This window comes from Erinaceus europaeus, chromosome 15 (assembly GCF_950295315.1).
Source record: "Erinaceus europaeus chromosome 15, mEriEur2.1, whole genome shotgun sequence".
Taxonomy (NCBI): domain Eukaryota; kingdom Metazoa; phylum Chordata; class Mammalia; order Eulipotyphla; family Erinaceidae; genus Erinaceus; species Erinaceus europaeus.
In genome coordinates, this window is record NC_080176.1 from 60,917,167 (window position 1) to 60,932,118 (window position 14,952).

General features: G+C 47.9%; 1 protein-coding gene across 2 annotated transcripts in view; it reads left to right on the top strand.

The window, feature by feature from the left end:
• Positions 1–14,952, top strand: part of SLC14A2 (solute carrier family 14 member 2) — a 184,950-nt gene that overhangs the window by 165,875 nt on the left and 4,123 nt on the right. For both annotated transcript variants that reach the window (XM_060173810.1, XM_060173811.1), the window contains 7 exons: positions 3,045–3,127; positions 4,543–4,702; positions 5,766–5,955; positions 6,694–6,822; positions 7,326–7,518; positions 12,182–12,329; positions 14,465–14,599. In XM_060173810.1, the coding sequence (XP_060029793.1) occupies positions 3,045–3,127; positions 4,543–4,702; positions 5,766–5,955; positions 6,694–6,822; positions 7,326–7,518; positions 12,182–12,329; positions 14,465–14,599 (1,038 nt within the window). The remainder of the gene's footprint in view (positions 1–3,044; positions 3,128–4,542; positions 4,703–5,765; positions 5,956–6,693; positions 6,823–7,325; positions 7,519–12,181; positions 12,330–14,464; positions 14,600–14,952) is intronic.

Consider the following 14,952-nt stretch of genomic DNA (forward strand, 5'->3'; position numbering starts at 1 on the left):
GAGGCGCAGGAGGGGGCACACCCTGCTCAAGGATCTGGGTTCGAGCCCCCAGCTCCCCACCTGCAGGGCAGAAGCTTTACAAGCGGCAAAGCGGGTGTGCAGGAGTTTCTTTCTCTTTCCCTCTCTATCTCCCTCTTTTGGGAGATAGAGAAGAAGAGAGACAGAGAAACACCTGCACACCTGTTTCACTACTTGTGAAGACTTCCCCCTTCAGGTGGGGACCAGGGGCTTGAACCCGGGTCCTTGTGCACTATAATGTGGACGCTTAACCAGGTGCGCCACTGCCTGGCCCCATTTTTGTCTGTTTAATCTCTTTATTTGGGGGATATTGATTTACAAGGCAGTTTTGACTTGTGCACAGTTGTAATCTCCCCATTACAGGTGTCAGGGTGCCCCACCCCCCTCCTGTTCTCTTCCTCCCCCACGGGGTGAGGTCCCGATGCCCTTTCAATCCTGTCTTCCCTCTTTTTGTGTGTTTGTTTTGGTGGTGGTAGTCTTTTTTATAGAGAGCAATAGTAAGGGGCAGGACGGTGGTGCACCTGGTTGAGCACTCACATTACAGTGCACAAGGACCCGAGCTCAAGTTCCTGGTCTCCACCTGCAGGGGGGAAGCTTCACAAGTGGTGAAGCATGTCTGAAGATTTCTCTCTCTTTCCCTCTATCTCCCCATCACCTCTCAATTTCTGTGTCTATCCAATAATAAAAATTAATACGATTATAAGAGGAAAAGAGGACAGGCAGTGGCCCACCTGGTTAAGTGCACATATCACTCTACACAAGGACCCCCAGGTTCAAGCCCCTGACCCCCACCTGCAGGAGGAAACTTCAAGAGTGGTGAAGCAAGGCTGCAGGTGTCTCTCTGTCTCTCTGTCTCTCTCTTTCCCTCTCTATCCCCCTTCCCTCTCAATTTCTCTCTGCCCTATCAAGTTAAATAAATAAAGTTTTAAAAGAGGGACAGAGAGAGAACAGAGGGGAAGAGGGAGTGACGAAGACCACAGCTCAAACCTGGGTCATGCAGATGGCAGGGCAGCGCACCGTTCGAGTGAGCTGTTTCTCCGGCTTTGCCTTCCCATTTCAGAGCCCTTAGGCCTGCTGCAGCAGAGACAGTTGGATTCCTGCATGTCTCAAGTCCCCTCTCTGAGGACAAAGCCTCACGGAACCCCTTCCCTGCCTCCTCTCAGAGCACCCACATCCCCCCTCACAGAACAGCTTCCAACTTCACTACTGCATCACCCACCCTCAGCAAAGAAAACATGTCCCAGGTGCACTTTTGATGAATTAGATGCCCTGAAAATTATTTTTATTATTGTTATTTTATTACTGGATAGAAGCAGAGAAATTGAGAGAAGAGGTAGAGAGGGAAAGAGAGAGACACCAGCAGCACAGCTTCATCACTTGCAAAGCTTTCCCCCTGCAGGTAGGGACCAGGAGCTTGACACTGGGTCCTTGCGCACTGTAATGTGAGTGCTCAACCAGGTGTGTCACCGTCCTGACCCTGCCCTGAAAATCCCTAAAAGCAAAGTGGGGGACTTAATACCATCTGCAAATACTTGAGTCCCACCTGCCATTCTCACATGCTCCCAGAAGGGGGAGCCAAATCACAAAGACTGAATTCAACTTTTTTTTTTTAACTTTCATGCTTAGTACTCCAAAGCCTTTTTTAAATTAATTAATTAATTAGATAGATAGATAGAGACAGATAGAAATTGATATGGGAGGGAGATAAAGAGGGAGAAGGGGAGAGAGAGAGACTCCCACTCACCACACCACTTGTGAAGCTTTCCCTCTGCAGGTGGGGACCAGGGGCTTGAACCCCGGTCCTTGTGCACTGTAATGTGTGTGCTTAACCAAAGTGCACCACTGCTTGGCCCACTGAATTCAACCTATCTAAAAAAAAAACTGATTTATGTCAGCTTCAGAAAGAAGTTATCTAGTCATAACGAAAACCATATTTACAGCTACTTTGTAAGGCCCTGTATAACTATAGGACTGAACACAAGCTACTTTTTTTTTAGTTGGACAGGACAGAGAAAAATTGAGAGGGGAGAGGAAAATAGAGAGGGGGAGACAGCGCAGGGTAATCAGCATAATGGTTATGCAGAGTCATGCCTGAGGCTACAAAATCCCAGGTTCAATTCCCAATAACACTGTAAACAAGAGCTGAGCAGTGCTCTGGTAGAAAAGAGAAAGAAAGAAAGAAAGAAAGAAAGAAAGAAAGAAAGAAAGAAAGAAAGAAAGAAAGAAAGAAAGAGAGAGAGAGAGAGAGAGAGAGAGAGAGAGAGAAGAAAGAAAGAAAGAAAGAAAGAAAGAAAGAAAGAAAGAAAGAAAGAGGAAAGAGAAGAGAGACATCTGCAGACCTATTTCACCACTTGTGAAACTTTCCCACTGCAGGTGGAGAGCCAGGGGCTTAAACCTAGGTCTTTGCACATGGTAACATGTATGCTTAGGACCAGTGAATAAAAACAAACCCAGATTGAGTGATCACGGGCAAGGTACTATCTCCTCATCTGAACATATATAGGAGTTGAACTTAATCAGAACTTCTTAATAAAAATGGGCTGAGGAAGTGGAGGAGCTAGTATAATGGTTCTGCAAACAGACTCTCCTGCCTGAGGCTACAAAGTCCCAGGTTCAAACCCCACCCCTCACACACACACATACACCATCAAACCCCATCCCCCCCACACACACACCATCATAAGCCAGAGTTGAGGAGGGCTCTGGAAAAATAAATAAATAATTAAATAAAATAGAAGTTAGCAGAACCTCTGAGCTCCCTCGGTTCCTATAAAATGTCCAGCTTCTGTGAGGACCTGCAGTTTTCTTTTCCCCTGAGAAGTTTCTATTGGATTTGTTAGAGCAGAAGTGGGGGCAAGGGATGGGTGACTCTTCCAGCTGCAGAACTCACTGTGTCTGCACTTTTTTGGGTGACTGGGAAGATACTAGTCTTGCAAGGAACCCTGAGTACTCCAGCTTTGTGATAAAAGTATGGAGACAACCTGAGTGAGGTGTTCTGGCATTGATGGTGCTTTTTCCTTCTTTAGTGTTTGGAAAAGGTGAGCAGCCAGAGAGACAAGCCAAAGACCCGTATCCCTACCAGTACCGGAAGCCCACGGTGGAGCTGCTGGTGAGTGATGGGGTACACTCACCCCCACACCCCCACAATCCCTGAACAGAAAGCCAGTCAGGGGGCTGGATTTATGTTTTCAAAAATGTAATTGCCTAAGATAGACATAAATGACTATTTCTAGAACTTTTTAAAAAATCATATCCCATTTATTTTAATTACATATCTGTCTTCCTCTAAATTCAGCATTTGAGCATTTAGGAAAGTAGCTTTGGGGCCAGGTGGTGGTACACCTGGTTGAGTGCTCACATCACAGTGCACAAGGACCTGGGTTCAAGCCCCTGGTCCCCACCTGCAGGGAGGAAAGCTCACAAGTGGTGAAGCAGGGCTACAGGTGTCTCTCTGTCTCTCTCCCTCTCTATCTTCCCTCCCCTCTCAGTCTCTATCCAATAAAAAATAAATAAAATAAAAATTAAGGAAAGTAGCTGGTACCAATTTTCAAAGAACAGCATCTTCACGTATTTAATTTTATGGGTTGTTAATTTTGGAGACATGCTAAGGGGAAATAATTTCCTCTGAAAAGAGTTTGTCAAAAAAAAAAAAAAAAAGCAGGGAAGTCAGCAAGGACCAGTGTAAGGATCCTGGTTCAAGCCCCAGCTCCCCACCTGTAGGAGAGTTGATTCACAGGCGGTGAAGCAGGTCTGCAGGTATCTATCTTTCTCTCCCCCTCTCTGTCTTCCCCTCCTCTCTCCATTTCTCTCTGTCCTATCCAACAACAACAACAATAATAACTACAACAATTTTTTAAAAAAAAACTACTACAATAAAACAACAAGGGCAACAAAAGGGAATAAATGAATATTTTTTAAAAACATTCAGACAGGGACAGACTCAATAGTAATTTTCCCAAACATCATATGAAAATCTTAGCTTAGGGGCCAGGCGGTGGGGCACCTGGTTGAGTGCATACATCACAGTGCTCAAGGCCCCAGGTTCAAGCCTCTGGGCCCCAGCTTCATAATCAGTGTAAAGCAGGACTATGGTTATCTTTTCTCTCCCTTTCTATCACCCTCTCCCCTCTCAGTATCTCTGTCTCTATTCAAAATAAATAAAATAAGATAAAATAGAGAGGCAGAGAGAGAGAGAGAGAGAACATGACTACTGAAGTCTTTGGGATAGTTCTTTTAAAAAGACTCTTAGCATGGTCTGGGAGATGTCGCAGTGGATAAAGCACTGGACTCTCAAGAATGAGGTCCTGAGTTCAATTCCCAGCAGCAGCACATGTACCAACCAGAGTGATCAGAGTAGTGTCTGGTTCTTTCTCTCTCTCCTTTCCTATATTTCTCATGAATAAATAAGTAAAATCTAAAAAAAAAAAAAAAAAAAAACTCTTAGCTTGGGCCGAGGGAAGCAAAGGTCCCTCCTTGGTGTGAGACAGGCAGAGCAGGAGCTGCCCACCCCTTGTCCCCTGCCAGGACCTGGACAGCATGGAGGAGAGCTCAGAGATAAAGGTGGAAAGCAACGTGCCCAAGTCCTCCTGGATCCAGAGCTCCCTGGCTGCCAGCGCCAAGAGGCTCAGCAAAGCACTAGGCTACGTCTCGGGAGAGATGAAGGAGTGCGCGGAGATTCTCAAAGGTGAGGGCCCCGGGGTCTCGCCCCTGCAAAAACCAGCTCCAGCACTCCCCAGGAAGTGTGGGGCCTCGCTCCACAGAGTAGACTCCTTGGCTGTCAGAGACCATAGGAGTCTGTCTGTCAGCACCCGCTCTCTTGGGGTGTGAGTGCCATCCTGCACACGTGTGAGCTTCTGCCTGTGAGCAAGAGTTGCAGCTTCTCCTGGTATGGCCATCAGATGTGCCAGCTCTGGCTTTAGAGCCGGCAAACCAGAACGCTGCAGCCTGGACTTGGCGCCAAGGACCACTGGTTAGTTATTCCGGTTGGTTCCCCTTGGCAATCTCTCCAAGTTCAGCCCTTGTTTTTGGAGCTTTCAGTGCCTCAAGAGACTTCTCTTCATGCTCTGTCCTCTTGAAAATCCACACCACTGGTGGGGGCAGAGAATTCTCAAGTTACCCCACTGCTTGAGAAGCCCCTAGGGGGAGGAGAGAGCACCCCAGTTCTGCAAAAGGCCCAGAAGTCCAGGCTCAGCCCCCAGCACCACCTGAGCCAGCATTGTACAAAGCTCTGGTGTCTTCTCTCTCTCTCTCTCTCTCTCTCTCTCTCTCTCTCTCTCTCTCTCTTTCTCTCTCTCTCTCTCTCTGAAAATGTCAATTAGCTTTCTCTCTCTCTCTCTCTGAAGATGTCAATTAGCTTTCAAAGGAGACAACGGTGCACAAGACAGTCAATGTCCCTCTGGTTCATGGTTCAACTCTCATGTGACAGGTGATGACTAGTGGCCTGTTCACTCTACCCATTTAGGATATAGAGAACCCATCATCCCCTTAGCCCCTCAGCCCTTAGCCCTCAGCCCTTAGCCCCTCAGCCCTCAGCCCTCAACCCTCAGCCCTCAGCCCTCAGCCCTCAGCTCTCAGCCCTTAGTCCTGAGCCCTCAGCGCTCAGCTCTCAGCCCCTAAACCATCAGCCCCTCAGCCCACAGCCTTCAGCTCTTCACCCCACAGTTCTCAGCCCTTAGCCCACCCCCAGGGCCTCTCCTGGAGCCCTCGTGCTGGGCTCTGACCCACTTCCTGCCCTGGTTCTGTTTCAGACAAGTCCCCTGTGTTCCAGTTCCTGGACTGGGTGCTCCGGGGCACCTCTCAGGTGATGTTTGTCAACAACCCCCTGAGCGGCATCCTCATCGTGCTGGGCCTCTTCCTCCAGAACCCCTGGTGGGCCATCTCAGGCTGCCTGGGCACCATGGTGTCCACGCTCACAGCCCTGGTCCTCAGCCAGGACAGGTGAGCTCCTTGCCAGGCCCCCAGAGCCAGGCTGGCACAGCCACCCACAGTCAGGGAGAGTCACAGCCAGGCTGGTACAGTTGCCCACAGTCAAGGAGGGAGTCACAGCCAGGTTGGTACAGTCACTCATAGTGAGGCTGACTGATGTGCCTGGTGACACCTCCCCTTGCTCCCAGAGCAATCACCACTTTGAAGGTGAAGTCAGAAAATAATAACAAAACGTCAACCTATTTTCAACACTATGGGAGAGAGGTTGTCTGTGGGGGGTGGGGATGGGTTCACAGATGGGAGTGGTGTGAAAATATAAATTAAGGGAGGCAACCGGTGGTATGCCCAGTTAAGTGCACATAGTACTAAGCACAAGGGCCCACAGAAGGATCTGGGGTCAAGCCCTGGCTCCCCATCTGCAGGGAGAATGCATCACAAGCAGTGAAGCAGGGTTGTAGATGTCTCTCTGTCTCTGTCTCTCTCTCTCTCCATATATATATATCCCTCTCAATTTCTCTCTGTCCTAGCCAATAAAATGGAAACAATGACCACCAGGAACAGTGGATTTGCAGTGCCAGTACTGAGCCCCAGAGATAACCCTGGAGGCAAAATAAAATAAAATAAAAGTGAAGTCAGATCCTCCAGTTCAAAACCAAGTCTGGCTCAGCAGAAAAGTCATGAGGCAGGTCTCCCACCTCACAGTTGGCATGAGGGATTCTCACTTCATTTCTCCCCCACCCCCACCCCCAGGTCAGCCATCATGGCTGGGCTTCATGGCTACAACGGAGTGCTGGTGGGGCTGCTGATGGCCGTGTTCTCAGACAAAGGTGACTATTACTGGTGGCTTCTGCTCCCTGTCAGCGTCATGTCCATGTCTTGGTAAGTGAGGTTCCAGGGTTACCCACCCCTCTCCCCAACTTCAGGACTGTCTCTCTATAGACCTTCTGCCTGACTATACTTGCTTGACCTTGCCATTTTTTTAAATAATTGTATTAGTGTTTTTTAATCATGATTAACAAGACTATAAGGTAATGGCGGCACAATTCCACACAGTTCCCACTACCAGAGTTCTGTGTCCCCTCCCTTCCATTGGAAGCTTCCCCATTCTTTATCCCTTTGGGAGCATGGACCCAGGATCATTATGGGGTGCAGAAGGTGGGAGCTCTGCATTGAGATCACTGAAGCGGCCACCAGCAGCCAGAGTCCTGGGTCTGGGGATGTGGGGAGCTGCCTGGGGCTCCCCCTGCCCTATTTTCCTCCTGACCCTGCTGGCCAGGCCCCTTTTCAGCCCCATATGGTTCCAGGTACAAACCCTGTTCAGCGAGCTACCTCCTCAGGCCCCAGGGCATCTTGCTCAGTGCCTCCTGTGTTTCCACCCCCAGCCCCGTCCTCTCCAGTGCCCTGGGCACCATCTTCAGCAAATGGGATCTCCCAGTCTTCACGCTGCCCTTCAACATTGCAGTGACCCTGTACCTGGCAGCCACCGGCCACTACAACCTCTTCTTCCCCAGTGTGCTGCTGCGGCCCGCGTCCTCTGTGCCCAACATTACCTGGTCAGAGGTGCAGGTGCCCCTGGTAGGTATCAAGATGCAAGAGGGCATTGACATGGATGTAGGTTCTCTCTTTGTTCACAGCAGAAGCATCTCAAGTAACCACTACCAGCCCCTACACAGCATGAAGCACTCTGGGTACAGTCCTTGTTAAGTACCACCCAATCTCTCTCTCTCTCTCTCTCTTAAAAATGTTACTCACTTAATTTTTTGGTTAAAAATTATTTTATCTTTATTTATTATTGGATAGAGACAGCCAGAAATTAAGATGAAAGAGGGAGATAGAGAAGGAAAGATACCTGCAATACTATTTCACCACTCACAAAGCTTTCCACTTGCAGGTGGGGATCAGGGGCTCAAACCCAGGTCCCTGTGCATTATAAAATGTACACTCAACCAGGTGCGCCACCACTGGGTCCCTTTTTTTCTCTGAACTAAAAGGGCTGTGCCAGGTCCCACCCTGTCACAACACAGAGACAGACACACCCCTTCTCTTCACCTTTTGCCCTATTCCTATCTGTCTGTCATAATTTTAAAAAAGAAAGAGAGAGAAATAAAGAAAGGTGGCCATAGGAAGGGATGGATTTATGGTGTAGACAAGGAGCCTCACTGATAACCGTGGTGGCAAATAATAATAATAATATAATAACAATGATGATGATGATGATGATGATGATGATGTTGATGATGAAGGGTAGGGTAGATAGCATTATGGTTCTGCAAAGAGACTCTCATGCCTGAATCTCCGAAGTCCCAGATTCAACCCCCATCACAACCATAATTCAGAGCTGATAAGTGCTTTTAAAAATAATAATAATAAATAATGAATAGAGTGATAGATAATGTACATGAATTTCTGAGAAGTGAATCCTGGGCCCAGGAGCACATCAGGGCTCCTAAGTACCCCTCCCCCAGGCCCAATTTCTAGTCTATATTTCTGAGAAGAAGAGAGACAGCAAAGAACCACTTCACCATCTGTGGAGTCACTTTGGTGCTGCCCATGGTACCGTCAGGCATCAGCCCCAAGACCCTCACCCCCACCCCCACTGGAAGGCCTTTACCTACAAACCCTTTCTGGGCCCCTTTTATCCTTCTTCAAGATGTTTTTTGAAAGACCAGAGACACTGGACCTGCCTACACAAGGCTGAAGTCCCAAGTTCAGTTCCTGACAGTACCACAAGACAGAGCTGAACACTGCTCCAGCCTCTCTCTCTCTCTGAAGCTCTGTTCCTGTTTACATGGTGTGGTTTTTGTCACTCTCCCTGGACAGTTGAAGGTCTGCACCACAATTCTGTCACTGTGCCAACCTCCGGGGGCTCCCTTTCCCTGTGCTCTGAGTCCTAGAAGTTCACTAAACTCCTCTAAGGCACAGACATTCCTTCATTAGTAAGTGTACAGAACAGAGCTGTCTGCTTTTATTTTTTGAACGAGTGTTCTGTATATAATTCTGGCCTCTGGAAGTGTGCCAAGATAATTCACAAGAAGCCTCACTGAAGCCAGCTATGGGGAGCATGTGCCCTCACCGTCCAGTCCCAGCAGGCATATCCTCTCTTTAGCCTCTAATTTCTGGAGGTCCCCTCATTTTGGGGGGTTACTGAGAAACCTTGCATCTGTGTTCACTCTGAGATGTCATTGATAATTCATCATCTGACCACAAAGCTACTTGAACTTGCCTGAAGGAAGCCTCCTCAGAAATAACAGTGCCTGGGTGGCAACCCAGCATAGAGACAGAAGCCTCCACTTGGGGCAGGGGTCGGGGGGGGGCTCTGGAAACGACTCTCCTGCCTGAATCTCTGAGGGCCCTGGTCCAACTCCAAGCACCACCATCAGTCAGAACTGAGAAGGACTCTGGCCTCTCTCTCTCCCCCCTCCAATAGTGCTAATAAATAAATATGTATGTTTAAAAAAGAAGCCTACACTTGTGAACAAAGGCACTGTCATGGAAGAAAAGAAATAGCCAAGTTATCCCCATGCTGGCGGAGGTGTGATATCTATTATTATTATTATTATTATTATTATTATTATTATTATTATTGACACCAGAGTTATTACTAGGTCTCAGTGCCTGCATGATAATTCCACCACTCCTGGTGGCCATTTTTTTCTTATCAAGATAGAAATAGGGAGAGGGAGAGAGAGAGAGGGAGAGAGAGCAAGAGAGAGAGAGAGAGAGAGAGAGAGGAAAAGAAGGAGGATGAGGAGGAAGAGGAGACATCTGCAGCCCTAGCCCACCACTCATGCAGCTTCCCCCCAGCAGGTATGGACCAGAGGCTTGAACCCAGGTCCTCACATGCAGTAGCATATGCACTCTGCAGGGAGCGCTGGTGAGGCTGTGGTGTGAGAGAGAGAAGCCACAAGGTCCAGAAGGGAATAAAAACTATCATACTGGCAGTTCAAGTCCTTCAGCCTCCCTTTGATGGCATCTACACAGACAGCATCTTTCAAAATCAAAACTGCTCTAGTCCTGGACATGCAACACTGGGATAGCACTTGGAACTGCACACCTGGGAGTCCAGTGTCTTGTCCATGGTGCTACATTGGAGGCCATATAAAGACCTGCTTGTCCATCTAAGTTTTAGGGTTCTAACCATCTTCTTAACAACAACAACAAAAGGTTATGAGAGAGACCAGAGTATCATTCAGCCCTGTCACACATGGTGCTTGAGGTCAAACCTGGGACTTGAGGTCTGTGAGTCCTGAACTCTGTCATGAGGCATCTTCCACACCCTAGAGAGGTTTGCTCTCCTTTTTAAATTCTTTGAGTATTTTAACATAATTTACCATCATCATACTACTATGCTCTGCCCAATAACTACCACAAGTCTCACCAAGTTAGAGAACTTTGTGAGAGAACTCATAAACCACATCTCTGTTCAATATCTACTTCTTGTCTTATGAAGAACATTCATCTGAAAAGGTTTTCCTTTTACTGGGAGTTTTTCTTTTTAATAGAGACAGAGAAACAGAGAGGCAGAAAGAGAAGTGGGGAAAGGGACAGGGAGGGGGGAGAGAGAAAGAGGTAGAGGAAGAGAGAGCGAGAGAGAGCCACAGAACCAAAGCTTCCTTCAATGCTGTGGAGGCTAGGCTTGAACCTGGGTTGCCCACACGGCAAAGCAGCACACTGTGCAGGAAGCTATTTCAATGACCCCACTGGCAGTTTGAGTGCCTTACACCAGTGTTTCTAATTAAAGGACACACGACATCCTAGCCACTAAGTGTTCTCAATAACCATGTTCAGCATAGAAGCAATTACAGAAGCCAGACCTCCCACCTTCTGCACCCCATAATGACCGTGGGTCCATGCTCCCAGAGGTATAAAAGAATAGGAAAGCTATCAGGGAAGGGAATGGGATACGGAGTTCTGGTGGTGGGAATCATGTGGAGTTGTACCCCTCTTATCCTATGGTTTTTATCAATGTTTCTTTTTTTTTAAAGATTTTGTTTATTTTCCCTTTTGTTGCCCTTGTTGTTTCATTATTGTAGTTATTATTGTTGTTATTGATGTTGTTGTTGTTGGATAGGACAGAGAGAAATGGAGAGAGGCGGGGAAGACAGAGGGGGGAAAGAAAGACAGACACCTGCAGACCTGCTTCACTGACTGTGAAGTGAGTCAACTCCCCTGCAGGTGGGGAGCCGGGGGCTCGAACCAGGATCCTTAGGCTGGTCCTTGCGCTTTGCGCCATGTGCGCTTAGCCCGCTGTGCTACTGCCCTACTCTCCAGGGTTTCCTTTTTATAAATAAAAAATTTAAAAAAAACAGCAGAGACGGGGGCCAGGCGGTGGCACACATGGTTGAGTGTAGATGTTACAGTGCACAAGGACCTGGGTTCAAGCCCCTGGTCCCCACTTGCAGGGGGCAAGCTTTTCTAGTGGTAAAGCAGGTCTACCAGTGTCTCCACCCTCCATCTATCTGCCCTTTCCCTCTCTATTTCTAGCTGTCTCTATTCAATAAGCAAATAAAGGTAAGGAAGAAGAAGGAGGAGAAAACTGTTTAAAAAAAAAAAAAGAACAGTTAAAGCAGCAGAGAGTCCTTCCCGCCCATGGTTCCAGTGGTTCTCATTACCTCCACACAGTAGCTCCCCTTATCCACAGGGGATACCACCTTGGAAACCATTCATTAAATAAATTTTCATCTTGAACCCCCAGTGAGTGGCCCAAACCTTTACATACTGTGTTTTCTTTTTTTATTATTTTTTTTATCATTTTTATTTATTAGATAGAGACAGCCAGAAATCAAGAGGGAGTAGGGAGATAGAGAGGGAGACAGAGAGACACCTGCAGCCCTGCTTTACCACTCGCTAAGCTTTCCCTCTGCAAGTGGGGACTGGAGCTCGAACCTGGGTCTTTGTGCATTGTAACATGTGCGCTCAATGAGGGGCACCACCACCCAGCCCACGCTGTTTTCATAGTGTTCTTGTGACACACACAGAGAGAGAGAGAGAGAGAGAGAGAAAGAGAGAGAAAATAAAGTTTGAGTATCAGTCAGTCACAGTAAGGGCTGAACCACCAATAAAAACCTAGAACAATCGTAACAATAGGATGTAAGAAGAGTCTCTAGAAGGTGGGGGGTCTCCATCTGGCAACATATCTTACTCTCCCTATTATCTGCAGACCACAGCGGGCCATGGGTCACAGAGCCCACAGGTGAGAGGACCTCTGCAGTGACCCGTGACCCTGTCACACCTGCAGCTTTTGCGAGCCGTCCCCGTGGGGATCGGTCAGGTGTACGGCTGCGATAACCCCTGGACTGGAGGCATTTTCCTGGTAGCGCTGTTCATCTCCTCGCCGCTCATCTGCCTGCACGCTGCCATCGGTTCTACCATAGGGATGCTGGCAGGTGAGCTGTACCCACCCCTTGTGAGCGAGCATAAAGGTGGTTGTGCCGGGAGTCACCGGCAGAGACCCCAGTGACAAGCTAGGTGCTTTTCCCGGGAAAGCCCCCTCCTTCCATCCTACTGTGCCTTTGCATCCTGAGTGCCAGCACCCTCAGCCACCCCACCCCCCCAGCATCATAAACCTCCCTCGGGCAAGGCTTTGGTGTTAGTTATTCACACCTTAGTATAAATTTACAGTCTGAGCATCAGGGTGATGGCACAGTGGTAAGGACATAGGATTTGCATATGGGAGGTTCTAAGTTCAATCCCCAGCACTCCGTGTGCTCTGATTCTCCCTGTACTCTCCCTTTTGCTTTCATTAAATAAATTTTCATCACAGTATATAGTCCTTAATTTTACACTCTTATATTTACATTTTAAAATGTTTATAAAAATAAATGTGGGCAGGGATGTTATAGCATGTGTCCTACCTCTAACAATGATAAAAAAGACTTATTACGGGTCAGACGGTTGTGCAGCAGGTTAAGCACAGGCGGCGCAAAGCGCAAGGACAGGTATAAGGCTCCCGGTTGGAGCCCCCAGCTCCCCACCTGCAGGGGAGTCTCTTCATAGGCGGTGAAGCAGGTCTGCAGGTGTCTCTATCTTTCTCTCCCCCTCTCTGCCTTCCCCCCCTCCATTTCTCTCTGTCCTATCTAACAACAATGACAACATTAATAATAACAACAATAATAACTACAACAATGATAAAACAACAACAACAACAAAAAGGACTTCTCCACTAAATAGTATTAAAGAATCGGTAAAGGTGAGGTCCTCTTTTCTTTTTTCGGAGAGGGGCGAGATTTCCTCTGAATAGTTGAAATCAGACTCCTGAGTCCTTATTTAAAGAGCCTCTTCAGCTCAACTACAGCTGTTCATGTGTCTTTATAACCAGTTGTTTCACAGTAAAATCAGAAGTTCTACTGGAAGTGGACATCCTCTGTAACCCAGCAAATCCTCTCTCTCTCTCTCTCTCTCTCTCTTTGCCTCCAGCGTTATTCTTGGGGCTCAGTGCCGGCACTACAAATCCACTGCTCCTGATCACATTCTTCCCCATTTTATTGGATAGAACAGAGAGAAATTGAGAGAGGAGGGGAGAGATAAAGGAGAGAGACAGAGAGACAGAGAGAGAGACCCCTGCAGATCTGCTTCACCACTTGTGAAGCTTTCCCCCTGCAGGTGGGGAGCAGAGGTCTCAAACCCAGGTCCTTGAGCAGGCCCCCTCAGTAATTTCTCTTCTGGGGATTTATCCAAAGGAAACACAAACACCTATCCAAAATTATCGCATTATATCTATGCCCATAGCAGCACAATTCATAATATCACGAATTTTGAAACAATCCAAATACCAGTGGGTAGGTGATTGGCTGAGAACACTGAGGTAAAAGCCAAAGTGGGATTTGAACTGGGTGAGGTGTATGGCATCAAAGCAAAGGACTCTGGGGAAGGAGTGAAAGAGGGGAGTGGAGAGGGCCTTAAAGATTTTTTAAATTATTTATTTATTTATTCCCTTTTGTTGCCCTTGTTGTTTTATTGTTGTAGTTATTGTTGTTGTTGTTGTTGTTGTATAGGAGAGAGAGAAATGGAGAGAGGAGGGGAAGACAGAGAGGGGGAGAGAAAGACAGACACCTACAGACCCGCTTCACCGATTGTGAAGAGACTCCCCTGCAGGTGGGGAGCCAGGGGCTCGAACCGGGATCCTACCGCCAGTCTTTGCGCTTTGTGCCACATGCACTTAACCCACTGCGCTACCGCCCGACTCCCTGGCGTCTCTCTTTCTCCCTCTCTATCTCCCCCTTTCCTCTCAGTTTATCTCTGTCTCTATCCAAAATAAAATTTAAATTTAAAAAGAAGTTCTGAAAAAGAAAGAAGAAAAAAAACTGCCCTCCAGGAGCAATAGATTCATATCTCTGGGACTGAGGCTTGGGAATTAGACAATAAATAAATCACCCTAATAAGTGAATGTATATATAAAATATTTTTTAAATGTCAGAATCACTCTTTCATAAATGCTCTGAGGAGGACTGGGTAGGCTCTGAGGATGGCGGGGGGTCTCAGGGGACCACCCACACCCCAGGCTCACCCCCTCTCTGCTCAGCTCTCACAATCGCCACACCTCTGGACCCCATCTATTTCGGCCTGTGCGGCTACAACAGCACACTGGCCTGCATCGCCATCGGGGGCATGTTCTACGTCCTCACCTGGCAGGCCCACCTCCTCGCCATCGCCTGTGGTAAGTGCCCCCTGGGAGCCCAGACCCCACACGACGATGCCCATGTCTCCCTCTGGCAGTAAGACCACCCCCAGGAGCCCCCAAGAACCCCAGGAGCACGCTGCTGCTCTTCAGGGAGAGCTCTGTCTGCTTCGCTGTAGTATCAACATACTTGCACCTCTCAGGAGACCAACACTTGTGCCATAGCCTGAAACTAAACCTAGTGATTTCCTTCCATAGACGTGGCCACACTGCAGGGACTGAGAGACAGCTCATCTGACAGACATGCTTTGCCATGCACACAAGCTGTGTCTACCCTGGGAAGGTGCAAGAACTGAATTTAGGGTCTGTGTGTGTGTGTGTGTGTGTGTGTG